Here is a 14,358-nt window from a genome sequence, read left to right as displayed (position 1 = left end):
GCAATAACGTCATGATTCGAATTCCCGGACGCTTCGAAACCCGGACACTTCATCTTGTTTTATCAATTATTTGGATATAAGTTCGCATTATGTATGTCAAAACTGTGTTATTTGATGAATTCCAACATCAACTTTTATTTAAAGTTTGTTTGAACGCTGTAGTTAGTGCCATAACAATTAAATACAATAAAATTATAAGTTTACCAATAAAGGGAAACATTTCACTTGAAATATTTCATAGGCGTTCGAAGCACCGGGAAGGCAAAGCAGAAATTTATGGTTTCGATTTTCTTAAATTCTAGCAAATTTTTATATAAACTATCGATTGTTTTGATGTTAACAGCTTATTTGAGACCTAAATAATGCCTTTCACTAACATTTCAGTCCAAATTTGTGCGATTCATAAGTAAAATCGAGTGTCCGGAATTCGAAGCAAAAGTGTCCGGATTTCGAATCAGCTTTTGTCAGTGTCCGGGATTTGAAGCACAACAAGTCATTTTAATTTTAAAATTCTGAGGAAAAATTGTTAGAAAAGACATATTTTGCATGAACTTTCTTGAAACTGACTGTTTATTCTACATCCTGATGATATTTCTACATTTCCAACTTATTACAAGATTTTTTGCCAGCTATAACAAAAATGATATGCTACTAAGTGTCCGGATTTCGAATCATGACGTTATATAGGGCAGATGAAAAATTATTCAAATAGATAAATAAAGAAAAGGCACATGATAAACAAAATTGAAATCGCTTCCAAATTAAGGGAAAACAGAAAGTATGTTACAGCAGCATCAATTGGTAAAATAGAGTGAAAAAGCGTTGAGAAATAAGAGAATCAAATGAGTAAAATCGAAATCAAATGGAGGATAGTAAACAGAAGCCGCGTTAGAAAATCAGTGAAACAAAATAAACAGAAGATAGGTGGTAGATGAAAGGGAAAGAAGAGAAACCCCGTTTTGCGATGTTTCAGGTACATCCACAGCAGTTGACTCAACATACTGCGAATCAAAACAATACCGTCTACAATCACAAATTACTTCCCTTTCCCACATTGTCGCGCCCCTTTCTTTTAGCCGTCTCGACTTTGACCCGCGGTGGTCAAAGGTTTACGATCCGTTTCCACAGGCCACCAGCTAGGTCATCATGAAAACCAAGCCAACGTGGAGGTAAGAAAATAGGACACTTGCAAGGAACCAGAGCTATACTGTCTTGATCAAGTATGATCTAACAGGACTACGGACGTAGTCAGTGACGCTCCTTTCAGGATGTTCCTCGCCTGAGCGTCAACTGAAGAGGTATCATCAGCATCATTCGCACTTGGCCTGCTGTGAAATAGTGAAATTAGAATATTAGAAAATTATAAAATAAGGCTGGTACGAAGAATGTTTTGAAAGTTTTTCTTGAATTTTTAAATTCTTAAATTCTAAAACTTTTCAATTCTTAAATTTATTACATGGTGTCGATCCAAATCCCAAAATAAAATTCCCTGACTTTTCCCTGACCTCTCCAGACCACAATTTTTTTTATTTTCTATTTTTTAACTAGCATATTGTTTGGAGCGTTTTTATGGTTTCATGCATTTTCCTTTTTGAATATTAGAGATTTAAGATATTGAAAACTTCAATGACTTTTTTATTTTAATTTTTAACGATGGAATCTACAAAAACTTAAAAACTTTTTTTTTATTTTGTCAATCATTTTTTTTCTCATTGAACATCCAAAATGAGCAACCATATAATTGTCCTATGTTTTTTTTATCTGGGCCAAAAAATCTAGAGTTTTTTTGAATGGGTCCTATAAACATATGAAACACAATGGCTTACGGGATCTTTTTAAAGAAAAACTCTAGAAATAATAAATAATTAAAATTGTTGCAAATTACAAATTGCGATTAGTTAGTTTCACTTCATTTCTTAAAGAAAATTTAAAGTTAAAAGTTTTCCAAAAAAAAATTAATTAAACTTTTAATTTAAAAATGAAAGTCATGCTTAGTTTTAAAATTGTTGGCTTTTGCTTAATTTCCAAACGAAATAGGCCGATGCCATTTTTGATTGTGTTTTTATAAAAAAAACTAAAGCTTTTGGAGTCAAAAACTAGAAAAAATATATAATTTTGCAGAACCTTAAGAAAGATTAAAAAAAACTGAAAAACTAAGAAAAATATACAATTAAATGTGAATTTTTCAAGTTCATGTTTACGGTTTTAAAAAAGATCTAGGTCTTTTTCAACAATGGTTATAATTAAAGTAAAAGGTTTTCTGGTTATTTGAAGAAAACATCTTTTTAAATAATTTTACAAAAAAAAAAAAATATTTTTGCTTTAAAATTAAAAAAAAATGGTTTCTGCCTTGACCAGAACCTACAGACGATCGTTCACACGATCAATACATTTTATAAAAATAAAAACAAAATACAACCTGCTCAAGCTTTTCAAAAAATAATTATTTATCAAACTTCGATATTTAGGTGTTTTGGAATAGATTCCAAATTTAAGCTCGATCTGACCATGGGAACTCCTCCTTGTAAGCCCATGAATGTTGTTTTGGAAAAATATGTAAAATGTAGTTGTACAATCCCTATGAAATCTCGGATGCTGGAAACAACTTTTCTGAAGAGACCATATTTTATATATTCTTGAACTCTCAAATTCCATTATTCAGAGTTGTTACGGAAAAATCGATAAAAACCCCGCCATCCCAAAACCCAATCCGCGTAAAATCCGCGTCATTTCAAGAAAAATATTTTTTTCAATTTTGTAATCTCAGAACGCAGAATCTGAAATGTATTTTTGCTAGGATTATGTAAACTAGAGGGAAAAGCCAAAACAAACATTTTGGCAAAAAAAAAATCAACATTTAGAAATTTAGATCTAGAACTGAATCAAATCTAAATAAAAAAGGAAATTTAAAAATTGTAATAAATTCTCGATCTTGTGATTTGAAATTTCAGATACAGTTCATACTCGATGATCTTACCAAAGCGTCACTTAGAAAAATCGGAGCTAATTTTCCTACATCATCTTCTCAAAATTTCTCTAACCAAAAAAATAACTCCAAACATTATTCAAATTTTATCAGGTTTTCTGTAATCTAAGATGGTAACAAAAATTGGCAGCATTCAAGATCCTAGGAACTTAAGAATTAAGAAGAATTTAAGAATTTAAGAATTTAAAAATAATATTTTTTATGTTCTCTTGATTTTTTTTTATTTTATTATTTTTTTTTTATTGATTTTTTTTTTATTTTATTATTGAATATTGATATCTTTGAATGTTTTTTTAGATTTTTCAAATTTTTAATTTAATAATTTCGGATCTATTAATTTAATTTAATTTTTATTTTGGAGTTTTGATACTATTTTTCCTAAATTTATTTCCTTATTTCTAAATAATCCAATTTTGAATATTGGAGTCGTAATTTTTTAATGTTTTGATTTTTTTTTCTTCAAGAATATTTAAATTTAAAAAAATATTTCTATTGGTTGAATCCAATCTAAAACTCAAAGGCGGAGGCCAGCTTCTGTTACGTCCAATCAAGCTCATATAAGCACAGTACACCCACTAGAACATGCCCCAATAATAATTTTTGTTACATCCAGATGTCTGTATCTTAAGGAAAAGTTTGAAATATAATAAAGATTTATAAGATTAAAATTGAATGTATCCAGTATAAAAGAACACTAAATAAGGATAAAAAACATTACTCAAAACTTTAAAGAAATTAAATATTTAGAGTCAGTATGTTATAAATTAGTTGAGTGTAGTAATTTATTTAAGAAATCCTCAACAACACATTAAAAAAAATTTCTCTTCATAATCTCCATATTTCGACATTTTTTATTGAGAAAATACAAACAAAAATTTTCGGATTCAATTAATAAGAAATCCAAGTTTTTGCACTCAACGAAAAAAAAAAAAAAAAAATATCCTGATTCTTGATAATATTTTTCTTTATAAGTTGAAAGTAATTGTATCTCTCAATGTATTTTTTTAATTAAAATTGCTACCGCGTAAAATCCGTGCCAAATTCGCGCTGTCCGTAACAACCCTGTTTATTCAAGAATTTTTTGTTTTATTTCTTTGATTCTTGAATTTAATTCTTCAATTTTTAATTCCATTTCACCATCACTATTTTGCTAACATTTTAGATTACACAAAATTAAATTACTTTGCATCATTTTTAAAATCATAGTTCAGTTTAATTTTGAGAAAAATAAAAATTTAGATAACGAATACTAAAGTGAAAAATTGGAAAATTTTCTAACCTTACATTTTTTTAGAATTTTAGAATAAGAATTTAAAAAAATAAGGAATCAGCAATTCCAAAATATCAGAATTTTCAAAATTTAGCATCCTTGTGCTTAAGAATTTTAGATTTTTTTTTTTAATTTTAAAATGTTCGAATTTTTTTTTTCAAATTTTTTTTATCATTCAATTTTTCTGACAAAATGTATGATTTTCTCTATGGTCCCTGAGCAAACGACCAATTTTAGAACAAATCTCTGAGGATGGTGGTGGAACTGCCTTATATTGTCCCACCCTGTGTGCGCTAGTAATTTGTAATTTTCAGTTGAACGCAAATCCAAAGCAAATTAAAATTATTTGATTTTTAAACCTAAACATATTGCAAACAAACCACGCGCTTTTCTTCGTGACCCTATTCTTGAGCATTTTTATAGGGAGTTTTGCGTTCCTTCCGGACTGACCAATATAAAAAATTTAATATTATCAATGTTGCAAAGTTTGGCCTGGAAGACATTCAAATACATCCTAAAGGACGAATTTTCAAAAAGAAATGAAATTTTGTAGAAATATTTTTAAGATCATCGAAATTCCCTGACCCAGCTTAAAATTCCCTGACTTTCCCTGACTTTTCCAGGTCAAATAAAATTCCCTGACAATTCCAGGTTTTCCCTGACTTTTCCAGAAATCGACACCATGTATTAACATCTAAAATTCATAAATTCCTAAATTCCTACATTCCTAAATTCCTAAAATCCTAAATTTCCAAATTCCCAAATTCTTAAATTCCTAAATTCTTAAATTCCTAAATTCCTAAATTCTTAAATTCCCAAATTCCCAAATTCCCAAATTCCCAAATTCCCAAATTCCCAAATTCCCAAATTCCCAAATTCCCAAATTCCCAAATTCCCAAATTCCCAAATTCCCAAATTCCCAAATTCCCAAATTCCCAAATTCCCAAATTCCCAAATTCCCAAATTCCCAAATTCCCAAATTCCCAATCTAATCTAATCTAATCTAACCCTAGCGCAGCCAGTCTTTCGAGGGCATCCTGGAGAATGCCTTAGGTTGATTGACGCCTAGCATCTTCTTGTCATTATCAACATTTGCAGTGCGCCATTGCATTAACATGCATTGAAACATCACAAACGTCGAAACGGCCAGGCCAACTGCGTAAAGTTCACCGCAAAGATGATTCGTTGAATTGGATTGAGTTTGAACACGAATGTTCAAACAGCAATACATTTCTGAATCTACAGGGAGGAAGAAACGTGGGGATCCCCCGCTCACGTTCCTGTTTATTTAGGCAATTAATCGTTGGGAGCCACCATGCTAAGAAGTTTTGGTGCTCCGGGACCCTCGAGGATGGGACATCGTATTTCCACAAATGCCCTGGACACTATTTGCCGTGGTTATAGCGCCACAACTCGCTCTACCAAATTCCCAAATTCCCAAATTCCCAAATTCCCAAATTTCCAAATTCTTAAATTCTTAAATTCTTAAATTCTTAAATTCTTAAATTCTTAAATTCTTAAATTCTTAAATTCTTAAATTCTTAAATTCTTAAATTCTTAAATTCTTAAATTCTTAAATTCTTAAATTCTTAAATTCTTAAGTTCCTTAACTCTTAAATTCCAATCTGTGCATCAGCTTTAAGGTTGATCTGAAAATTTTGAAAATATGTTATTTCAAAGGATCGTGCATAAATGACGTGACCCTCGAATTTGGAATTGATCAAATCTGTATATTTTGCAACAGAACATATCGTTCCAACTTTTTTTCTGCGCGTGTAAAAAAAATCGCTCAAAATTCCGTGTAGTAGTAAGGACGAAGTAAGGATGTGAAGAAAAATATTTTGCCATCAAATAAAAAAAAAAGCTTATTCTTGAGTCAATTGGACGACTTTCCAGTAGCACCGTTGCTCGGTCGGCACATCGCCGTCTGGTCTGACTCACCTGCGAGTTGTTGGCGTTGACGGCAAACATAAACTTTTGCCGTCCGGCGGCCGCAGCCAGCAGCTGGTTCGGCGTCAGTATTGCTTGCTGCTGCCCTCCTCCATTCTCCGCGGAGAATTGCTGCTGTTGGTGGTGGTGCTGTTGCTGCTGCTGCTGCTGAAGTCCCATTGCCGACGGTGACGGCACAACTGTTGAATTTGTTGGATTAATCATTATAATTGATTGCTTGATATGGTTCTGGTTGAGGTTGTTGTTGCTGCTGTTAGTGGTGGTGGTGGTGGTGGTGATACTATTAGAGTTAGTAGAAGAAGTGGTGGTAGAAGTGGTACAAGTATTAACGAGCAGCTTCTTCGGCGTTCCGGCGTCACTCTGGTGCTGCAGCAGCTCGTTGAGGGAGGCCTGCGTGAGGACGATGATGCCGCCGCCGTTGGTGGACGGCGTCGTCGTTACGGCCGGCCGAATCGTGGGCCGTTCGATTAGGATCGTTTCGTACACGACGCCGGCGGCGTCCTTTTCCAGCTTGATCTTGCCGATCAGCGGCTTGGCCTGCGGCAACTGCTGGCCGGTTCCAGTTCTGAAGATGACCATGCTGCTGCCGTTGGTGGCGGTGCCGCCGTTTGCGGTCTGCGTTTGCACCACTGACGGGACAGTTACAACATTCACAACATTCAATGACTTGTTATTGGCGACTGAGGACTGCGTGGTGTGCGCGTGATGAGCAATAGTACTGACGCTACTGTTACTGTTACTGTTATTATTGCTATCGTTATTTACAACATGAACAGCGGAAGAAGTAGAAGTAGTAGTAGTTTGGATGCAGAGTGTTTTGGATGAGGAAAGCTCATGAGTTGAATGTTGATGGTTAACATCTAGATGAGTTGTTGTTGTTGGAGGATGGTGAACGAGATCGTTATCATTGATATTAGTAGTTGTAGTAGTATTGCTATTGTTATTATTATTAATATTACTCTTCGTACGACTAGTGCTCACAACATCCATCAATATTTTACCTTGTTTCATGCTCATCACAATAGTGTTGTTGTTGTTGTTGTTGTTGTTATTGCCGTTGTTAGCATTGCTTGTACAGCTAATGTTAATGTTGTTGGTGTTAGTAGAGTTAGCACCGTTAGTACCGTTTACGTTCGCGATCGTGTAACAGATCGGGTTCAAACTAATCGATTTACATTGCGACTGAGGTGGAGGCGGCTGCTGCTGCTGCTGACTTTGGTGCTCCTTGATCGAGGCGGTTGAAAAGTTGAAAATGTTACCACCACCGTTCGTGGTGACCATCTTGCCGTTGTTGTTGTTGTTATTGCACATGTTGTCCGTCGGTTCCGACTTGATGGCGGTCGGAGTCGAAACGCCCTGGTACTGGTCCTGCTGTTGCTGCTGCTTGGCGATCGTTTTCGGGCTCTGGGGCATCGTCTTGAAGGCACCACCTGGGGGATTTTGAGGGAAGTTTAGTGTTTGAATCACGAGGTTGAATAAATCAATTATTTAAAAAAAATCAGGAATCAAACATCAGAAAATTTAAATTCAAATTTTTAAAACTTTTAGTTTAAGTTATATTTACTTTGTTTTTTTGAATTTCAAATCATGTGATTTTACTTTGTATTTTGTAAATATTTGCAAGTTTTTTTTTAAATTTAAATATATTTTTTTTCAAATTTAGGTTCAAATGTAGGTTAATTTAATTTATTTTAAGTTTTTTAAATTTGTTATGAAAATAAAAAAAAACTCTTAAATTTTCTTAAATTTAGAGTCTCAATATATTTTTTTTTAATCAAAAATATTCGCAATTTTCAGTGTAAGAACGGGCCTTGACCGATCTTATGCACTAGGTTCCCGACGAACACGCACTGCCCTTACACCTACATCTCACCCTTGCTCTGAGTCAGTACGAGCAGCACGCTAGAACACGCTTTGAGTGTTCGTGCCAGGCATACACACCTTCTTTTCCGGTTACGCATTTTAACTCGGCCGGGGGTGGTACATTACGTAGGGTTTGATGTAAGTATAAGCGCCTAACCATCTATAGTGTGCCTATCAACTTTCATTTTAAAGCAAAAACTGTTTTATTTTAGGTTGAATTCAAAACTAATTGTTATTTACTGTGTATTGTTTTCTCCTGAAATCTTCCCTATTGTTGAGTCGTGTTTATCTGTTGCTGTTTCTTTTGTCGCGGTGTTTTGTTACAATATTTTTGTCCTAAGCATTTTAGAAAAGTTTTTCAAATGTACAATAGTAATATTTGTGTTAATTCTTTGATCGCAATTTTCAGTGTAAGAACGGGCCTTGACCGATCTTATGCACTAGGTTCCCGACGAACACGCACTGCCCTTACACCTACATCTCACCCTTGCTCTGAGTCAGTACGAGCAGCACGCTAGAACACGCATTGAGTGTTCGTGCCAGGCATGCACACCTTCTTTTCCGGTTACGCATTTTAACTCGGCCGGGGGTGGTACATTACGTAGGGTTTGATGTAAGTATAAGCGCCTAACCATTTAAAGTGTGCCTAACAACTTTCATTAAAGCAAAGACTGTTTTATTTTTAGTTTGAATTCAAAACTAATTGTTATTTACTGTGTATTGTTTTCTCCTGAAATCTTCCCTATTGTTGAGTCGTGTTTATCTGTTGCTGTTTCTTTTGTCGCGGTGTTTTGTTACAATATTTTTGTCCTAAGCATTTTAGAAAAGTTTTTCAAATGTACAATAGTAATATTTGTGTTAATTCTTTGATCATTCCAAAAATTGAGTAAGGGTTCGAACCTCATTTGTTTGAAGAAAAGGGTGAAGATTGAAAACAATAGACAGTAAAAGAGAATTTATTTTATAAAAATCAAGTATCAATAGTAAGAGAATGATGAGCGTATTTTGAAGAATAAAAATGAGAAGCTAGATGTATTAGATGTAAAATTAGACAATAGTTAATAAATAGAGATACAAAACAAGCTTAGATTATAGTAATGATAATTTAAAGGACAGATAAAGAATTATTCAAATAAATCAATTCGCAATAAAATCAAAAAAGATTAGGCGAATGATAAATAGACTTGATATTACTAGTACATTAAGAAAAAGTATATTTTAAGGAAAAAAAAACAAAACAAAGTTTGTTACAGCAGTATCAATTGGTAAAAAAGACTGGAAAAGCTTTGAGAGATAAGAGAATCAAAAGTTAGTAAAATTAAAATCAAATGTTGGATATTAAATAGAAGAATCAGTGAAGAATTGGGAATCAGAAGAGCAAAATAAAAATAGGAGATAGGTGGTAGCTGAGAATGAAGAGAAGAGAAACCCCGTTGTGCGATGTTTCAGGTACATCCACAGCAGTTGACTCAACATACTGCGAATCAAAACAATACCGTCTACAATCACAAATTACTTCCCTTTCCCACATTGTCGCGCCCCTTTCTTTTAGCCGTCTCGACTCTGACCCGCGGTGGTCAAAGGTTTACGATCCGTTTCCACAGGCCACCAGCTAGGTCATCATGAAAACAAAGCCAACGTGGAGGTAAGAAAATAGGACACTCGCAAGGAACCAGAGCTATACTGTCTTGATCAAGTATGATCTAACAGGACTACGGACGTAGTCAGTGACGCTCCTTCCAGGATGTTCCTCAACTGAAGAGGTATCATCAGCATCATTCGCACTTGGCCTGCAAATGGTCTCGCAAAATAGAAATTATGATCAAAAGTGCATTAAATTTGATCTTTTTGGCCAGTAAGGGTCCATTTTCATAACTCCAGAATTCTTGTTTCTTGCTGCTGAATTCTTGTCAAACCGGTTCCGAACCGGTGCAATGTTGTATGCAATTTTATAGCAACGCAGCCAAAACGCGTTGCGTCTTTTGTGAAAACTGCTGAGCAATGTCATGCTCCTGTCAAGACCAGCTGGTAAAAAACAAACACCAACTCAGAAAATGTTGAAAAATAGGCCTCACTTTGATGAAATATTCTTGAAAATAAATAATGTTACTAAATTTTACAAAAGTTCCGAAATAGGGCAGGTCTCAAAACAAAAATCCACTGACTTTGTCATGATTTTGGTTTGTACGGACCAGCTTGTGGTCGGAGTTGGATAATCTTGGCCACTCTACCTTTTATCGACCGACTCCGACTAAGAACCTGTGGACAGCGGACTATGTCCTGGATGGCGGCAGGAAAAACAAAAAAATTAATTCCGGTGGTCAAGACAGATGAAACTCTGCCATCCGATGTCGAAATAATCGGGGAGACCATCCTCGTGTAACCGTCCTTCCGCGCGACAATCTTTCCACCGGACAAAACTCTGCTCACCTTCCAAGTCGAACCTCAAATCGTCACTTCCACCCAGTTTGTTTCCCAAATAGCCGGCGGAGTCAAACCACTGATCTGGACCAAAAAAACGAAAAAATTTCAAACCCGATGGAAGCCTCGAACTCGCTTGACCCCTCGGAATCGACAAACGATCCAATTCTTGGTCGACCAGCCCAAGCACTCCGCATCTACCGCGGCCTTCGTCGACTATCCGGACGCTCTTCACGAGTACTGAAAAGGCGTTCAAAAAAGGAAAGATCGCCAAAAACTGACCGTCGAACAAAAGATGGAAAACAGCCGGGTGAGTCGCCGTATGGAAGTGATGTCCTACGCGATGCTGGGGGAGATGGGGCCGAACGGAACACGTTCCTGAAGAACACGACTTTATTGGGGCGCAGATTAATTTCTACAGGAACATCATGCGGCGCATAGGCATATGTCCTGGATGGCGGCCAGATGAAAACACTTTTCCGGATCAGGATCGTTGTAATTCTGCCATCCGACGCGAAGTGAAAGGAACTTACTTTGTCTGTGGACCAGAACTGGCCAGGAAGGGACGCCGGCATCCACAATATTTTGAAACAAAACGAATCGAATGACAAAATGTACACAAACATCTGTCAAATCGATTTATAGCACGAATTTTTGTTTGCTATAAACTGATTCTTGCTCGACAAGAATTGAATTCTTGTACGACAAGAATTGATTTATTGTCGAACAAGAATTCATTTTTTTTCCCGCTCACTTCGAATTTTCAACATCAATTTTTTCAAAGATTTCATTACGAATTTATGAAAAAAGTATGTGAATCACTTTGTTTCAAGTAAGCAAGCATTTTTCCGAGTTGCTTAATCAAAAATAAACGGAAAAAGACTGAAAAATAATTTATGTTAAAGTTGAACCGGTAACAAGAATTCAAGAACATGAATTCTGGAGTTATGAAAATCCACCCTAAGTGGCATAAATTTGCGTGCTTACTCGAGGCGGTGCTGTTGCTGGTAAGTTTATAGCCTGAAAAGTATTTTTGGAGCTTTAATCGAGCTTCAAACTCTCCATATGACGAAGATAGGTGTTTGATTAGAAAGGGTATATTTCCCCTATTTTGTAAATATTTGCAAGTTTTTTTTTTAAATTTAAATATATTTTTTTTAATTTAGGTTCAAATCAAGGTTTATTTAATTTCTTTTAAGTTTTTTAAATTTTTTATGAAAATAAAAAAAAAACTCTTAAATTTTCTTAAATTTAGAGTCTCAATAATTTTTTTTTTTATTTAAAATATGAAATTTAATTTAACATTTCAAAATCCTCAAATTAAAATATTAAAAAAATAAAATCTAATAATCTAGTTCGGTTTTGGAGATGATATCATAAAATTTTACATAAGAATCTCACACTTGACAATGATCCGACACACGGCGGAATTTTGAAAAAAAAAAAATCATTTTTTTCCATGCAAACTTCAACGATAAAAAGCGACCCTTAACCCTTAACCGATTTGGCTCAAAATTGGAACCTTAACTTATGTTTACCTAACGAATCGAGCCAGGGGGTATCTCTCACGATTTTCCAAAATTTTATTTTTTTTCTTGTCACCCTAATGTACATATTTGTAGGTTAATAAGATGTGATTTTTTTTAAATTCAAGGCATTATTTTCATTCTATTTTCTATTTTTGTACACCTAAATTATAGTTTTTTTTTTTAATTTTGTTACCTATATTTTTTTTATGTTTTTGAAATTTTATAAATAATTTTGAAATTTTGTTTTTATATTCAAATTGTTTAATATTTAATGCAACCATTAACCAAAACATATTTTCTTTGTAGTTTTTTAATGTTTAAATACAAGTTTGTATTTTTCTACATACAATCTACAAAAATTGAGAATCTAAATAATAAAAAAACAAAAACAAAAAGAATTTTAAATGAAAAAAGTAACCGTTACATACATTTAAAAACTCTAATAATAGGTTATTTACAAATCAAAAACGTTGAAGTCAAAAATGTAATATAAAATAAAAAAATATAGAAATATAAACTCAAAAAAATTATTAAAAACTCAAAAACGGCAAAATTTTAATTAGATTGTTCTGTATTAAATTAGTTTGTTTTATGTAGTATTTTGAAAATATTAGTATAGATTTTAAAACTTTGAAATTCTAAGAATTTTCATATTTTTTTTATTTAATATTTTTTATCATTATGTTTTATAATATATTTTTTGACGGCGGGTGCAAATATGATTTGCTTCGGTGTTTGTCCCCAGCTGTGGAGACACCCTAAGCTATAACTACAAATTTGCCGAAGACACCAAATCGTTCTGAAAATTCGTTCTCAAGATATTTTTTTTTGCACAAAAAGGCTATTAAAATGTCCAAAAATCTGGATCTTGGAAACAGTTTTTTCAATCGGATTTTTTTTTGTTGAAAAATGTTATTTTTGGAAAAATTTCATTTTTGAGATGCAAAATAAAATTTTCAGTATTAAGAATCAGGTATTTCAATGAGAAAAAAGAAAATTGCAAAAAATATTTTTGACAAACACAATCAAAACACAAATCTTACAAATTTCGTTTTTGTCTTCGTTCATATTGGACTGTTGGTTGCTGAGATACAGCCTCTTAAAATTCAAATATTGTGGCAAGTGGATTTCTGGAGTTTTTTTAAAGGTCCAATAAACAACTATTTGATTTTTTTTCCTTCGGAATGTCTCGATTATCACGAATCACATTTTTTTTTTCGATGTCTTATTTTTGATGGACGAGTTCAAGTAGGGGAAGGTGGGGCAAGACGACCATACGGGGCAAGAGGAACAATCGCTCGTACGGCCGTAATTTTTACAATTTTGATTATTTCCATTATGAGGAATTGTTGCTAGCAATGCAATTAGCTGATTCTACTACCACATAACCACCAAAACGACGTAAACGCCACGGGGCATAAGATTTAATGAAGTTTTTTCAAAACCTTTGTTTTCTTATAATATTTGGAAAGTACAAAATAAGGCTTAGGGTTCGTTTTAAGACTCACTTTATCAAAATGCTATTTTTCCTAGATCAGTAGTGTCCCTACCAATGACATGCACCTATTACAAAGTATGATTTAACTTTTGGTTATTTGTGTTAAGAGCTTTTAAAAAATCTTGTTCAGGTGGGGCAAGTGTACCATATGGATTTTTAATATTTTTAAATACTAATTGCTGCAACAACATATTTTATTGGGAAATACATACATGAAAGTAAAAAAAACTGATAAAAAATTGTTTAAAAAAAATTGTCCATGCAAAACATAGTGATATTATGAAAATTTACTATTTATCATCTAAATAATATTTTTTTCGTAAAAACGATCAAATTTTTAGTAAAACATTATTATTTAATCAAAAATTGGAAGAAACCTTTCAAATACATTCTAATCTGATGTATCTAAGAGATAACAGTTCAATTGTTAGCAAATTAACATGTTCATGCATTGTTCCTCTTGCCCCAACGGGTTGTTCGTCTTGCCCCACTAGTTGAGTAGAACGTACGGAAAATCAAAATTTTTAAAATCGTTTTTTTACATTAAAAACAGGATTTTTTAAAAACTTGCTCTGACAAAGTCTTAGTCAAGACCTAGAATAAGATGATTATAATAAAATCCGACAGATTTTATAACTTTTTAATGGGTTATAACGAGCATTTCCTTACCTTGTTACACTTGCCCCACTTTCCCCTATGACCCTAAACTACAGAATTTTTAAATCCAAGATGGCGACTACAATGGGAATGCTGAAATACTGTTTAAAAGACAATCAACTATTAAATTTTGACAAAAATGGGGTCGCAGAACTCTAATTTGTTGTTAAAAGTAAGAAAATAA

General features: G+C 33.5%; 1 protein-coding gene across 6 annotated transcripts in view; it reads right to left on the bottom strand.

The window, feature by feature from the left end:
• Positions 1 to 14,358, bottom strand: part of LOC6049547 (putative transcription factor capicua) — a 90,005-nt gene that overhangs the window by 22,229 nt on the left and 53,418 nt on the right. For 5 of the 6 annotated variants that reach the window (XM_038264848.1, XM_038264850.1, XM_038264852.1 and 2 more), the window contains exons 8-9: positions 7,208 to 7,636; positions 6,198 to 6,385 (exon numbers count right to left, since the gene is read on the bottom strand). In XM_038264848.1, the coding sequence (XP_038120776.1) occupies positions 6,198 to 6,385; positions 7,208 to 7,636 (617 nt within the window). The remainder of the gene's footprint in view (positions 1 to 6,197; positions 6,386 to 7,207; positions 7,637 to 14,358) is intronic. The other variant, XM_038264851.1, reaches the window with a different exon arrangement.

The sequence above is a fragment of the Culex quinquefasciatus genome, chromosome 3 (assembly GCF_015732765.1).
Source record: "Culex quinquefasciatus strain JHB chromosome 3, VPISU_Cqui_1.0_pri_paternal, whole genome shotgun sequence".
NCBI lineage: Eukaryota > Metazoa > Arthropoda > Insecta > Diptera > Culicidae > Culex > Culex quinquefasciatus.
Note: the sequence above shows the minus strand (reverse complement) of the source record. Positions and strands in the feature narration are given on the sequence as shown.